The 14,697-nt window shown below is 51.6% G+C and overlaps 2 protein-coding genes across 2 annotated transcripts; both read right to left on the bottom strand.

Moving 5' to 3' along the window:
* Positions 1 to 885: 885 nt before the first annotated feature.
* Positions 886 to 13,952, bottom strand: LOC128084064 (uncharacterized). Its single transcript, XM_052689849.1, has 4 exons — positions 13,278 to 13,952; positions 10,008 to 10,129; positions 1,256 to 1,469; positions 886 to 1,171 (listed from the first exon to the last, which is right to left on the bottom strand). The coding sequence occupies exons 1-4, from the start codon at positions 13,301 to 13,303 to the stop codon at positions 886 to 888; spliced, it is 648 nt and encodes a 215-aa protein (XP_052545809.1). The 5' UTR covers positions 13,304 to 13,952.
* LOC128083840 (uncharacterized) lies at positions 3,226 to 5,620 on the bottom strand. The gene is given in 2 exon segments (XM_052689417.1): positions 3,226 to 3,566; positions 3,569 to 5,620. Coding segments are annotated over 2 exon segments (1,407 nt in total). The 5' UTR covers positions 4,928 to 5,620; the 3' UTR covers positions 3,226 to 3,518.
* Positions 13,953 to 14,697: the final 745 nt, after the last annotated feature.

Below are 14,697 nucleotides of genomic sequence, written 5' to 3'. Positions count from 1 at the left end.
CAGCGGGAAGGGCACGAATGGCAGGGGGTAATGAAGCAATTCAGAGGCTGTGTCTGTGTTGATGCTGAAAACCTGAGAGCCGCAAGTTCCGACCGCACGTTGGTTAAGAGAGCAGTGGTGAGAAAACAATGAAGCAATGAATGCCTGGGTGTGTTTGGGCAGCAAAGATGTGCGTCTGCTGGCTGTGCGAGTGGTGAAGTGTTGCCAAAAAGGGGAACCTGCAGCGCTCAGCCAATGAGGAGCCAGGGCAGGAAGAGCTCAGCAGCGGGCAATGGGGGAGCCAAGACACAGCGCTGCTGCTCGGGGCTCGGCTGCGCGCAGGAGCCGCTATCGCACTGGGAATGGAATGGGCTTTGGAAGAAAAGGGGACGATGGGGAAGGAAAAAGGAATGGGGCCGAGGGGGGGGGGGGGAAGGGAAGGGGGAGAAAAAGAGGAAAAGGAAAACAAAAAAAGGGGATCGGGCGAAAAGGGTGATGGGGAGGAAAAGGGGTAAAGGGATTGAAAGGGGAAGTGGGGATGGGGGCAAAAAGAAGAAGAAGGGGGCGAAGAAGAGGAGAGTAAAGGGGGCAAAAGGGAAAGGAAGACAAGAGGGGAAAGGGGAAAAGAAGAATGAGAAAGGGAGGAAAAAGAAAAGGAGATGAGGAGGAGAAAAGGACAGAGGAGAACAGGGGGAAAAAGGGGTAAAAAGAGGGGAGATAAAAGGGGGGAATGGACAGTAAAAAGGGGACCAGGAAGGAAAAAACAGGACATGAGAACAAGGAAAAGGCGAAGGGGAAAAGGCGACGGGCAAAAGGCGAAGGGGAAAAGGCGAAGGGGAAAAGGCTGCTGCTGTCCAATGAGATGCTGGCGGAGGTGGGACGGAGCTGCCCAAGGTCAATGAAAGACTAGCGAGGACGGGACAGCGCTGCTGATGACCAATGAGAGGCACGTGAAGGTGGGATGGCACTGCCGGTGACAAATGAGAGGTACATGGGGGCGGGACGGCGCTGCTGATGACCAATGAGAGGCATGCGGGGGCGGGACGGAGCTGTTGATGACCAATGAGAGGCAATGTGGGCAAGATGGCACTGCTGATGACCAATTACAGGCTGGTGAGTGCGGAACGGCACTGCTGAAGACCAATGAGAGGCTGACAAGGGCGGGACGGCGCTGCCGGTGACCAATGAGAGCCTGGCAAGAGAGAGACGGTGCTGCCGATGACCAACGAGAGGAAAGTGGAGAGCGCTTTCTGGAAGGGACAAAGGTGTCACTTACCCCTCTGCAAGGATCAGGGCGCAGCAGTACAGCAAATCAGGGGGGCCAAAAGGCAAACAGCATCTGGTGGGGGACTGGGCACATGGGCAAGGCAGGAAGATAGATACCTTCGTGTCCAGGAACGCCCACACCTTTACCAGGAACAGGACACGTTCACTACGGAACCTTGGACATCCCAAAATGCCTGCTACTTCTGGTGGTGGAGTCGCCAATCCTACAAAGAAAGAAGAAAGCCTCACACGCCGTCCTCAACAAAGTGGGTTAGAAAAGAAAGGTGGGCATTGGACAAACCCCAAGACGAGGACAGCACTCAGCACAAGCCTGTTTAGGAGATGCCTCTTTTTTTGGCACCTCACTTGGTCACAAGTGGGCCCGGGGGTCATGGGAACTCCAGCGAGGCACCGCCAGGCAACATGGAAAAAAGAGAAGAGAAACAGAACACACGTGTAGCAAACACTACAGGAGCCAAAATGAATTGAACCTGCCATTTATTGAGAGCAAAAAGAAAAAAGAACAAGAAGAGAGACAGAAGGAAAGTGTAGCAAATGCTATGGAAACCAAAAGAAATCAAACCTACCTTTTATTAAGAGCAGCAGGTGGCACAGGCATCCAATCAGCACTTGGGAAGAACTGAGCATGGGGAGAGGAAGAACACCCGGTGACAGCAACGTGAGCACGAGGGACAAGCGACACCAAGCCCCAAAGGACCTCAGCGAGCGTGTGAAACAGGAGATGGCAGGGATCCACGTACCTTGGCGCAGAGCCTCAGCAGCGGACACTGGCATCCACCAGCGGCTGTGCTTTCCTGCTGCATCCAACAAAGTCTTTCTCGCAGTCCTCACGCTGCTTAGAAGACCAAGCCGTGTCCGGAACCTCGAGCCAAACAGAATGCGACGAGCAAGGAGCTGGGCATCAATCTCAAGGCCAACAACTTGGTCCCTCCCAAACCTCACTGCTCACCCAACCTCACTGACACCAGAAGCCCAGGCACACATCTGAGCCCTGCCATTCCCAGCCCTTAAATGAGCTCAGGCAGGGCTCTGGCTCCACCCAGTCCCACCCCGGGCTTCATCGCATCCACCTGGGCTTCCACCCTGCTGCTGCCATCCTGCACCATCTTGTCCAGCTTGTCCATCATCCCTTCACTCTCTTCTGTAACAGGGTGAGGGGGAAGAAAGGAGAGAGAGAGCAAAGAGGAAAAAGGGAATAGGGGACAGCAGAGAAAAACCAAGAGAAAAATTGCGTGGGGAAAGAAAAAAAGGAAAAATGGGGTACAGGGTACAGGGACAGAAGAAAGGGGACGTGAGGTGGGGGGGGAAGCGGACCTGGAAATGAAGAAAAGGAAAGGGGAAAAAAGAACAGGGGAATGTGAAGAGAAATAAGGATGGGGGGGAGAAAATGGGGTCAAAGAGTGCAAGAAGAGATGAGGGAAGGCGGGGAAAAGGTGGGATAGTAGGAAGTGCATGAGAAGGACAAAAGGAATAGGGGGACGAGGGAGGGTAGCCCACCTGGGCTTCCACCCTGCTGCTGCCACCCTGCACCAGCTTGTCCATCATTCCTTCACTCTCTTCTGTAACAGGATGAGGGGGAAGAAAGGAGAGAGGGGGAAGAGGAAAAAGGGAATAGGGGACAGCAGAGAAAAACCAAGAGAAAAAGGGCGTGGGGAAAGAAAAAAAGGAAAAATGGGGTACAGGTGTTGCAGTACGCGCCCGTTCCGCTTCCCCAGGAGACCGCAGCTTGGCCAATTACCGAGGTGACACCAGTATGATGAGCAGTAAAATGGCGTTTATTACACGTATTAACTACCTTATATAGCCTAATTACTTCGTCTACGCCCCTAGGGGCCTACATCACACATCAATCATTAGAGCAGGGAGGGAGCTTAGCACATCAGACCCCGCGGGGGGGTCTCGCAATTTCGCTGTTGCTGACAACATCTCCCCCTCTCCATGCTCAAAAAAGCAAACTGCAACTCGAGAGGACCCTACCCGCGTACACCCCGAAATCCCCGCTTTGCGCCTATACGTGCCATTGTCCTCTCGGTTAAGCCTTGCCCCGTTACAACCCGATTCGCAAAACATCCTATCCTAATAGCCTATAATCTATCAACTTAATAACAACCTATTTAACTTAATAATCCTAAAATCTTAAAATCTTATATCTTAAAATCTTATATAAATTCTACCTTAACGTTACAACCGTCTATTAGCCTTAAAATAAATCTTACAAGAAACGATGCAGTGTATCCCTATTTAACACTAAATCAAGCTGGGACACTTGCTTTAGCAAGCGCCATGTCTTTATATATAATATAACTATAAGAACTAAGCATAATAATATTAAACCTAATATAACAACTACCGGATGCAGTATAAAGTTGAATATTCCCGTTGCTGTGGGAGACCAACCAAAAAGAACCTCCCACCAGTGATGTTCTCCAGCCTTCATTACTCTCTCCAAGACACGATGTATCTCTTTCACGTCATGATGAATGGTGATTAAGGTCTTTTGTCCGTTATCTTTGATGCGATTTAATAGTCGATGCAGATCATCATGTTGTAGAAGCTTCCTTACTAAGGCGAGATTCATCCCAATTAGCGCTGGACGCAAATCTTTGATCAGAGTGTAGTTGGACTGCAGAAGCTGATATGAAATTATAGGAACTGTATAGTTAAAATCACATCCTAAAATATTAATAAAATTACAAACACAAAGATTTGAATGATTGGTAGTATCCACAATCATATCCCCTATTTGTATGGAATTGCAATGAGTTCTGATGCAAGCACATCCTTTTCCAATATATACAAGCATTGATTTGAACATCCTACCAGGTTGGACCTCAAAGTGACAGATATTTTGTTCAGTGTCAAGACAGATATCTTGAGTCTCAAATATATTACTTTCACAAATAAATCCTCGTTGTTCTCGCATGGCACATGAGCTAACGTCCACAGTTTGCCATTTCTCATTCTTTTGAAGAGCCCATATCCGATGTTCAATTGGATACAGAGTAGTCTCATCATGATTTAATCCTAGAGCTACGATTGGATATATCGTGTATGCTGAAGCATTACTTATCGTCAAAACAAAAGCCATGGCATAATTGGTGACAGGGTCATAGGTGAAGTTAACTAAATGCCACCATGATTGAAACTTCCTTTCAAATCTATTTGCATTGTCCCAAATTACTTTTCTAATTTCAGTGGGTATAGTGCCATCCTCACCTTCTCTCACGATTGTTGCTGCTATAAATTGCATCCACATCTGGGCCTGGATGCAACTGAGGGCTAAAGAGGTGTTACCTTGGACTGCTGAAAGCGCATCCATAATCAGCTGATGATCTTTTCTATCTATCCTTTCCCATTGCGGTAATACATCTGATAAAAGCCATTGACTTGTTCCTAGAGCCGATAGGGATGACTGTAGAGGATGTTGTAGTTTATGTATATTACTTGTAATGGTATTCAATTTACTCATGAGTATTTCAGTGTCTATACTATTTAAGACTCCTAAACCTGTTCCCAGAATACCGGAAACATCTCTTCTTATTCTTCTAGTTGTATCAAATGACTGTCGATGAAGCCATGCTGACCATCCAGCATATGACATGCCTAAAAACAATGTACAATCTGGTTTGATAGCTGAAACATTAGTTTGCAATAATAACATCACTCGTTTAAGGGACCATGTTGGATTAAAGATTACCTGTTGCTGACCTGTATTCTTTATAGCGTACGGTCCAATCTGATAAATTTGTGGAGAGATAACACCCTTCAGTCTCCTAGTGGGAGTTATATATGGGACATCAGTTGTATGTTGATTAAAGAGATCCACCTTAAATTTAAAGATCGTCCTAAGGTGTCTTGTGTCCAAAGGCACGTTATCATTACAGGTTGGGTTAGGGTGAAATTATACCGACAATCTCCCTGTTCAGTAACACAGGATTTGCGATCCCTTACGCCTGATATAATATCTGTTTTTGAAATTTGAGTAGCCTTCTTATATTGAGATCCATTTACCATCCAACATTTTACTTCTATATTTTGCCCAAGTTTACCCCAAATTCGAGGAGATCTGGTGACATTATCCCATCCCCATTCACTTCTGTCATATGGTCTATTTTCACGTAACACTACGGTCAGCAAAGTTAAGTTATTCACTGGTCCCATCATTCCTGTATATTCTTCATGACCATGCCATAAGTCACTGTCTGTTATGCCCTCTCCAGGAGAAATAGCTGTAAATAGCAAAAGACACACAGATAACAACACAGGAGAGATTGATCTCGACGTTATCAGTGGCTCTTTATCTGCCTCCTTTCCTGAGTCGGGCTTTGGCTTCGGTCGTGGGTTTGGTGTTTTCTCTTGACGAGTTCCAAACAGCAATGCACTGACGTGCGACATGTCCGGCTCCGCCACAGAATTGGCACCGCTTCTCTAGTCCTTGCCCCATCCTTATAGGGCACTGCGCCTTGAAATGGCCACGCTGCCCACATCTAAAACACGGGCCTTTATCCTTTCCTCCCCCAGCCTGAGTGACTGCCATTATCGCGGTCTTAACTGCAGAATTAACCGAAGTAGCCATTCCTTGCATGGCGGCTGCTAATCCCTCATTAGTTAATGGTGCGACCTTTCGATGATGTAACACATACTTAATAAGCTCCCCTGGGGAAGTTAGGGTGCCCGGTGCCGCTCTGATGATTTGCTGGATGTCTGGCAATGATTTCTGCTTAAGACATTCCATTATGACTGCGGATTGGACCTCCCTTGGGAGATCAGATCCCTCCACTGCATGAATTAGACGATTCGCAAAATCAGAAAATGACTCAGAGAGGCCCTGCTTTATGTCTGCCCACGGAAGCACAGGTTCCGCAACCTTAGCTAATTCTCGCAGGGCTTGAAGAGCTGCAGCTGTAACGGCTGCCAGCTCTCCTGCTCTGAGCATCGCTGCTTGGCCCTCCGGGGATCCCACCATTCCATCTGCCCGGCCCTGAAGACGTGCAAGATTAGTTCTATCGCCTCTGCGCTGGCCGTTGGCTGGATGGCGGGGGTCATGGGTGGCGGCAGCCACCACAGCTTGAAGTAATCTATCCCATTCATCATGCCACAGGGTGTATTGTACGGGCTCAAGAATAACATGCATAAGGTTCACCACATCATATGGCAAAAGACTAGAAGCCATAAGAGCTTCCACTGCTGCCATAGTGACAGGGGAACGCAGGCCTTTGCTCTTAACTAAATCCGCAAGACGAGTAACCGCTTTGGAATCCAGAGGAATCCAAGCTGGATCTTCTGGTCTCATCACCACCGGCAAAGTGAGAGCGACACCTGCTGGGTCTGCAGCCTGTATGTCCTCCCTCACTCGAGCCCAATCAGCGAGGGTAGGAGGGCCCCATGAAGCTGTCGATATGGGACCACGCCCCTCCTGGGCAGACGCGGGACAATCCACGCCCCGTGGGGGGTGGCCGCAGCAGCAGGCAGAATCGGACAGTAGGTGAGTCCCGCCCCCACTGTCGCATTCCACAGGTCGTATCACAGCTCCCCCAGACATCTCTCCTTCCTCAAGGACCCTCTTATCAACTGTACTAGAAGTTGTACCGCTTTCCTCCACCTGCCCCCCTTCCCCGTTATCTTTACAGGGCTTAAGTGAAGGATATATGCTGTGAGCCGGGTATGGAGGTGGGTCCTCCTCTTTATGGTATGACCGCTCCTGCTTCACTTCGTTCTTCTTTATCTCCAGGGTTGTTGTTTCTGGTGGGGCCGAAGGAGTCAGCACCATCTTGCCCTCCGGCGAATCTGTAGGGGAGACAAGACCCCCCCCGGCCCTAACCCCAGAAGCTCCTTAGCACGGTCACCTGCGATCTTCTCCTCCTTTGCTTTCTTAAGAGCTATTAAAATCAATCCCCACACCTTAAACTCTGCTGCTTTCTGAGTAAGCATTGCCCTCTGTGAGAGAGCGGCAGTAAACGAATCCCATTTATCAGAATCATATAAGTCAGAAGGGGATGATAATAGCCCCTCTTTCTCCAGCAACGAAAGTGTCGCCGAAATCTCCTTCTTAGAAGGAACATTTTTCCCGCAATAAATTTTGCATGCATGTAAAATCACCTTTATAATGGCTTCTATAACGCCTCCGGCCGAGCGTACACCTGGCCTCTTCTGGCGTCTTTCCCCTAGCGTCCTAGGGGGATCTTGGCTCCTTTTCCCGAGCCTCCCGCCTGACGAGGAGTAATGGCCACCACCTCCCCGTCCCCGGGCTTCCACTATTCCGCAGATTTGAATTTACCGCTACTGCAGTGGGTTCCTGCTTCTGGCAGACAGCTGACTCACTCCCAGGGATCACGTCGGTCGGGGTCACCACTTGTTACAATACGCGCCCGTTCCGCTTCCCCAGGAGACCGCAGCTTGGCCAATTACCGAGGTGACACCAATATGATGAGCAGTAAAATGGCATTTATTACACGTATTAACTACCTTATATAGCCTAATCACTTCGTCTACGCCCCTAGGGGCCTACATCACACATCAATCATTAGAGCAGGGAGGGAGCTTAGCACATCAGACCCCGCGGGGGGGTCTCGCAATTTCGCAGTTGCTGACAACATACAGGGTACAGGGACAGAAGAAAGGGGACGTGAGGTGGGGGGAAGCGGAGCTAGGGATGAAAAAGAGGAAAGGGGAAAAAAAGAACAGGAGAAAGTGAAGAGAAATAAGGATGGGGGGGAGAAAATGGGGTCAAAGAGTGCAAGAAGAGATGAGGGAAAACGGGGAAAAGGCGGGATAGTAGGAAGTGCATGAGAAGGACAAAAGGAATAGTGGGATGAGGGAGGATAAAAAGGAAAAGGGCGACGAGGGAGGAAAAAAAAGGAAAAGGGCAACGAGGGAGGAATCAGGGCTGTCGCATGCAGCAGCGCTGTTCCACTGCGTGGGAACGGGAGGAGGCCGTGAGGCTCCCAGCTGCTCCCTCTGTCCTCCTGCCGAGCTCAACGCTGCGGAAGGACTGCCGGATGAGCAGAACGACGAGCAGTGGGAAGGTCACGAATGGCAGAGGGGAAGGAACCAATTCAGAGGCTGTGCCTGTTTTGATGCTGAAAACCTGAGAGCCGCAAGTTCCGACCGCACGTTGCTTAAGAGAGCAGTGGTGAGAAGACAATGAAGCAATGAAGGCCTGCGTGTGTTTGGGCGGCAAAGATGTGCGTCTGCTGGCTGTTTGTGCAAGTGGTGAAGCATCGCCAAAAAAAGGGGAAGCTGCAGCGCTCAGCCAGTGAGGAGCCAGGGCAGGAAGAGCTCAGCAGCGGGCAATGGGGGAGCCAAGATGCAGCGCTGGTGCTCGGGGCTCTGCTGCTGGCAGGAGCCGCCATCGCACTGCGAGCGGTATCGGCTTTGGGAAGAAAAGGGGACTATGGGGAAGGAAAAAGGAATGGGGATGAGGAGGGGAAAAAGAAAATGGGAAAAGGGGGACGGGGCAAAAAGGGAGATGGGGAGGAAAAGGGGTAAAGGGGGTGAAAGGGGAAGTGGGGATGGGGGAAAAAGAAGAAGAACGGGGGGAAAAAAGATGAGGGAGAAAAAGGAAAAGGGGAAAGGAAGACAAGGGGGGGAAAGGGGAAAAGGAGAATGAGGGGGGGAGGAAAAAGAAAAGGAGATGAGGAATAGGAAAGTAGAGAGGAGAAGAGGTGGAAAAGGAGAATGGAGGAGAGCAGGGGAAAAGGGGGCATAAAAGGGGAGATAAAAGGGGGGAATGGACAGAAAAAAAGGGGACCTGAGGACAAGGAAAGAGACAGGGGAAAAGGAGAGAGGGGAAGGTGAAGAGAAATGGGGCAAAGGCAGGGGAGAAAGACGGGGGAGATAAAGGGGGGAGAAAGAGGGGGGAAACGGGGTTGCGGAGGAAAAGGGGATAAAGCGGAATGAGGATGGAGAGGAAATGGAGATGGAAAAGGGAAAGATAGAGGAGATTGGGCTTTACCAACATCCCGTAGCTGCGCATCCATGGTCTGCTTCCTGTCATTCCTGGGAACATACCAACTTGCTTGGCAGTTGGTAGCTCAGGGGTTTTGCACAAGACATCTTTCCTGGCAGCCCTTAAGGCAGTCAAACCAGCAGTTATCTGCTGCCAATGCAGCAACTCAGCGGAGCCCCGAAGGCCAACAGTATCAGGTGGGGGACTGGGCACATCGGAAAACGCATGAAGATATCTTCACGTCCAGGAACGCCCACACCTTTACCAGGAACAGGACACCTTCAGTGCAGAAGATTGGGCAGCCCAAGATGCCTGCTGCATCTGCTACAGGAGTCACCTATCCTAGAAAAAAAGAAAGAAAGAAGAAAGCTTCACTCGCACTACTGAACAAAGTGGCTTAGCAACGAAGGGTGGGAATGGTACAAACCCCAGGTCAAGGACAGCACTCAGCAGCAGCCTGTTCAGGAGCCTACCTCTTCATCTGCATCTCACTTGGTCCGAAGTGTGCAGTGGCGTCCAGGGAACTCCAGCGAGGCGCCAGCAGGCAACATGGAAAAAAGAGAAGCGAGACAGAACAAAAGAGTAGCAAATGCTGTGCAAGCCAAAAGGAATTGAACCTGCAGTTCATGGAGAGCAGCAGGTGGCACTGACATCCCATCAGCACTGGGCAGAACTGAGCATGGGGAAAGGAACAACACCCGGTGACAGCAACGGGAGCACGAGGGACAACCAAGACCAAGCCCCGAGGAGCTCAGCGAGCGTGTGAAACAGGAGATGTCAGGGATCCACGTACCTTGGCGCAGAGCCTCAGGAGCGGACACTGGCATCCACCAGCGGCTGTGCTTTCCTGCTGCATCCAACAAAGTCTTTCTCGCAGTCCTCACGCTGCTTAGAAGACCAAGCCGTGTCCGGAACCTCGAGCCGAACAGAATGCGACGAGCAAGGAGCTGGGCATCAATCTCAAGGCCAACAACTCGGTCCCTCCCAAACCTCACTGCTCACCCAACCTCACTGACACCAGAAGCCCAGGCACACATCTGAGCCCTGCCATTCCCAGCCTTTAATGAGCTCAGGCTGGGCTCGGGCTCCACCCAGTCCCACCCCCGGCTTCGTCGCACACACCTGTGCTTCCACCCTGCTGCTGCCATCCTGCACCAGCTTGTCCATCATTCCTTCATTCTCTTCTGTAACAGGATGAGGGGGAAGAAAGGAGAGAGAGAGCAAAGAGGAAAAAGGGAATAGGGGACAGCAGAGAACAAAAAAAGGGGGTGGGGAAAAAAAGGGAAAAATGGGGTACAGGGACAGAAGAAAGGGGACGTGAGGTGGGGGGAAGCGGAGCTGGGGACGAAGAAGAGGAAAGGGGAAAAAAGAACAGGAGAAAGTGAAGAGAAATAAGGATGGGGGGAGAAAAAGGGGTCAAAGAGTGCAAGAAGAGATGAGGGAAGGCGGGGATAAGGCAAGATAGCAGGAAGTGCATGAGAAGGAAAAAAGGAAAAGGGGGACGAGGGAGGAACAAAAGGAAAAGGGGGACGAGGGAGGAAAAAAAGGAAAAGGGGGACGAGGGAGGAATCAGGGCCGTCGCACGCAGCAGCGCTGCTCCGCTGCGTGGGAACGTGAGGAGGCCGTGAGGCTCCCAGCTGCTCCCCTCTGTCCTCCTGCCGAGCTCAGCACTGCGGAAGGACTGACGGATGAGCAGAACGACGAGCAGCGGGAAGGGCACGAATGGCAGGGGGGAATGAAGCAATTCAGAGGCTGTGTCTGTGTTGATGCTGAAAACCTGAGAGCCGCAAGTTCCGACCGCACGTTGGTTAAGAGAGCAGTGGTGAGAAAGCAATGAAGCAATGAAGGCCTGCGTGTGTTTGGGCGGCAAAGATGTGCGTCTGCTGGCTGTTTGTGCGAGTGGTGAAGCGTCGCCAAAAAGGGGAAGCTGCAGCGCTCAGCCAATGAGGAGCCAGGGCAGGAAGAGCTCAGCAGCGGGCAATGGGGGAGCCAAGACGCAGCGCTGCTGCTCGGGGCTCGGCTGCTCTCAGGAGCCGCTATCGCAGTGCGAATGGAATGGGTTTTGGAAGAAAAGGGGACTATGGGGAAGGAAAAAGGAATGGGGCCGAGGGGGGGGGGAAAGGAAGGAAGGGGGAGAAAAAGTAGAAAAGGAAAACAAAAAAAAGGTATCGGGCGAAAAGGGAGATGGGGAGGAAAAGGGGTAAAGGGGGGTGAAAGGGGAAGTGGGGATAGGGGCAAAAAGAAGAAGAAGGGGGCGAAGAAGAGGAGAGTAAAGGGGGCCAAAGGGAAAGGAAGACAAGAGGGGAAAGGGGAAAAGAAGAATGAGAAAGGGAGGAAAAAGAAAAGGAGACGAGGAGGAGAAAAGGAGAGAGGAGAAGAGGGGGAAAAATGGGCAAAAAAAAAAGGAGATAAAAGGGGGCAAGGGAGAGTAAAAAGGAACCTGGAAGGAAAAAACAGGACATGAGAAGAAAGAAGAGGAAAGGGGAAAAGGGGCTGGGGGAAGGTGAAGAGAAAGGCGGGCAAAAGGCGGGCAAAAGGCGGGCAAAAGGCGGGCAAAAGGCGGGCAAAAGGCGGGCAAAAGGCGGGCAAAAGGCGGGCAAAAGGCGGGCAAAAGGCGGGCAAAAGGCGGGCAAAAGGCGGGCAAAAGGCGGGCAAAAGGCGGGCAAAAGGCGGGCAAAAGGCGGGCAAAAGGCGGGCAAAAGGCGGGCAAAAGGCGGGCAAAAGGCGGGCAAAAGGCGGGCAAAAGGCTGCTGCTGTCCAATGAGATGCTGGCGGAGGCGGGATGGAGCTTTCGATGACCAATGAGATGCTGATAGGGCGGGACGGTGCTGTCGATCACCAATGAGAGACACATGAGGGCGGGACGGCACTGCCGCTGACCAATGAGAGCCTGGCGAGAGAAGGACGGCGCTGCCGGTGACCAACGAGAGGAAAGTGGAGAGCGCTTTCTGGAAGGGACAAAGGTGTCACTTACACCTCTGCAAGGATCAGGGCGCAGCAGTACAGCAAATCAGGGGGGCCAAAAGGCAAACAGCATCTGGTGGGGGACTGGGCACATGGGCAAGGCAGGAAGATAGATACCTTCGTGTCCAGGAACGCCCACACCTTTACCAGGAACAGGACACGTTCACTACGGAACCTTGGACATCCCAAAATGCCTGCTACTTGTGGTGCTGGAGTCGCCAATCCTACAAAGAAAGAAGAAAGCCTCACACGCCGTCCTCAACAAAGTGGGCTAGAAAAGAAAGGTGGGCATTGGACAAAGCCCAAGACGAGGACAGCACTCAGCACAAGCCTGTTTAGGAGATACCTCTGTTTTTGGCACCTCACTTGGTCACAAGTGGGCCCGGGGCTCATGGGAACTCCAGCCAGGCACCGCCAGGCAACATGGAAAAAAGAGAAGAGAAACAGAACACACGTGTAGCAAACACTACAGGAGCCAAAATGAATTGAACCTGCCATTTATTGAGAGCAAAAAGAAAAAACAACAAAAAAAAAAAGAAGTGAGACAGAATGAAAGTGTAGCAAATGCTATGGAAACCAAAAGAAATCAAACCTACCTTTTATTAAGAGCAGCAGGTGGCATTGGCATCCCATCAGCACAGGGCAGAACTGAGCGTGGGGAAAGGAACAACACCCGGTGACAGCAACGAGAGCACGAGGGACAAGCGACACCAAGCCCCAAAGGACCTCAGCGAGCGTGTGAAACAGGAGATGGCAGGGATCCACGTACCTTGGCGCAGAGCCTCAGGAGCGGACACTGGCATCCACCAGCGGCTGTGCTTTCCTGCTGCATCCAACAAAGTCTTTCTCGCAGTCCTCACGCTGCTTAGAAGACCAAGCCGTGTCCGGAACCTCGAGCCAAACAGAATGCGACGAGCAAGGAGCTGGGCATCAATCTCAAGGCCAACAACTCGGTCCCTCCCAAACCTCACTGCTCACCCAACCTCACTGACACCAGAAGCCCAGGCACACATCTGAGCCCTGCCATTCCCAGCCCTTAAATGAGCTCAGGCAGGGCTCTGGCTCCACCCAGTCCCACCCCGGGCTTCATCGCACCCACCTGGGCTTCCACCCTGCTGCTGCCATCCTGCACCAGCTTGTCCATCATTCCTTCACTCTCTTCTGTAACAGGATGAGGGGGAAGAAAGGAGAGAGAGAGCAAAGAGGAAAAAGGGAATAGGGGACAGCAGAGAACAAAAAAAAGGGGGTAGAGAAAAAAAGGGAAAAATGGGGTACAGGGACAGAAGAAAGGGGACGTGAGGTGGGGGGAAGCGGAGCTGGGGACGAAGAAGAGGAAAGGGGAAAAAAGAACAGGAGAATGTGAAGAGAAATAAGGATGCGGGGAGAAAAAGGGGTCAAAGAGTGCAAGAAGAGATGAGGGAAGGCGGGGATAAGGCGGGATAGCAGGAAGTGCATGAGAAGGAAAAAAGGAAAAGGGGGACGAGGGAGGAAAAAAAGGAAAAGGGGGACGAGGGAGGAATCAGGGCCGTCGCACGCAGCAGTGCTGTCCCGCTGCATGGGAACGCGAGGAGGCTGTGAGGCTCCCAGCTGCTCCCCTCTGTCCTCCTGCCGAGCTCAGCACTGCGGAAGGACTGACGGATGAGCAGAACGACGAGCAGCGGGAAGGGCACGAATGGCAGGGGGGAATGAAGCAATTCAGAGGCTGTGTCTGTGTTGATACTGAAAACCTGAGAGCCGCAAGTTCCGACCGCACGTTGGTTAAGAGAGCAGTGGTGAGAAAGCAATGAAGCAATGAAGGCCTGTGTGTGTTTGGGCAGCAAAGATGTGCGTCTGCTGGCTGTTTGTGCGAGTGGTGAAGCGTCGCCAGAAAGGGGAAGCTGCAGCGCTCAGCCAATGAGGAGCCAGGGCAGGAAGAGCTCAGCAGCGGGCAATGGGGGAGCCAAGACGCAGCGCTGCTGCTCGGGGCTCGGCTGCGCGCAGGAGCCGCTATCGCACTGGGAATGGAATGGGCTTTGGAAGAAAAGGGGACGATGGGGAAGGAAAAAGGAATGGGGCCGAGGGGGGGGGGGAAAGGAAGGAAGGGGGAGAAAAAGAGGAAAAGGAAAACAAAAAAGGGGGACGGGGAGAAAAGGGAGATGGGGAGGAAAAGGGGTAAAGGGGGTGAAAGGGGAAGTGGGGATGAGGGCAAAAAGAAGAAGAAGGGGGCGAAGAAGAGGAGAGTAAAGGGGGCCAAAGGGAAAGGAAGACAAGAGGGGAAAGGGGAAAAGAAGAATGAGAAAGGGAGGAAAAAGAAAAGGAGACGAGGAGGAGAAAAGGAGAGAGGAGAAGAGGGGGAAAAATGGGCAAAAAACAGGGAGATAAAAGGGGGCAAGGGAGAGTAAAAAGGAACCTGGAAGGAAAAAACAGGACATGAGAAGAAAGAAGAGGAAAGGGGAAAAGGGGCCGGGGGAAGGTGAAGAGAAAGGCGGGCAAAAGGCGGGCAAAAGGCGGGCAAAAGGCGGGCAAAAGGCGGGCAAAAG

Source organism: Tympanuchus pallidicinctus, unplaced genomic scaffold (assembly GCF_026119805.1).
Source record: "Tympanuchus pallidicinctus isolate F22 unplaced genomic scaffold, pur_lepc_1.0 scaffold25, whole genome shotgun sequence".
NCBI classification, from domain to species: domain Eukaryota; kingdom Metazoa; phylum Chordata; class Aves; order Galliformes; family Phasianidae; genus Tympanuchus; species Tympanuchus pallidicinctus.
Note: the sequence above shows the minus strand (reverse complement) of the source record. Positions and strands in the feature narration are given on the sequence as shown.

Bases quoted from the DNA above. Each gene is read 5' to 3' on its own strand.
- LOC128084064 (XM_052689849.1), bottom strand. From the start codon at position 13,303: ATGGCAGCAGCAGGGTGGAAGCCCAG. The intron at 1,470-10,007 runs GTACGTGGATCC...CTTTCTTTGTAG, and splicing joins TCCTGAGGCTCTGCGCCAAG to GATTGGCGACTCCACCACCA. The intron at 1,172-1,255 runs GTAAGTGACACC...CTCTCTTGCCAG, and splicing joins GCCCTGATCCTTGCAGAGGG to GCTCTCATTGGTCACCGGCA.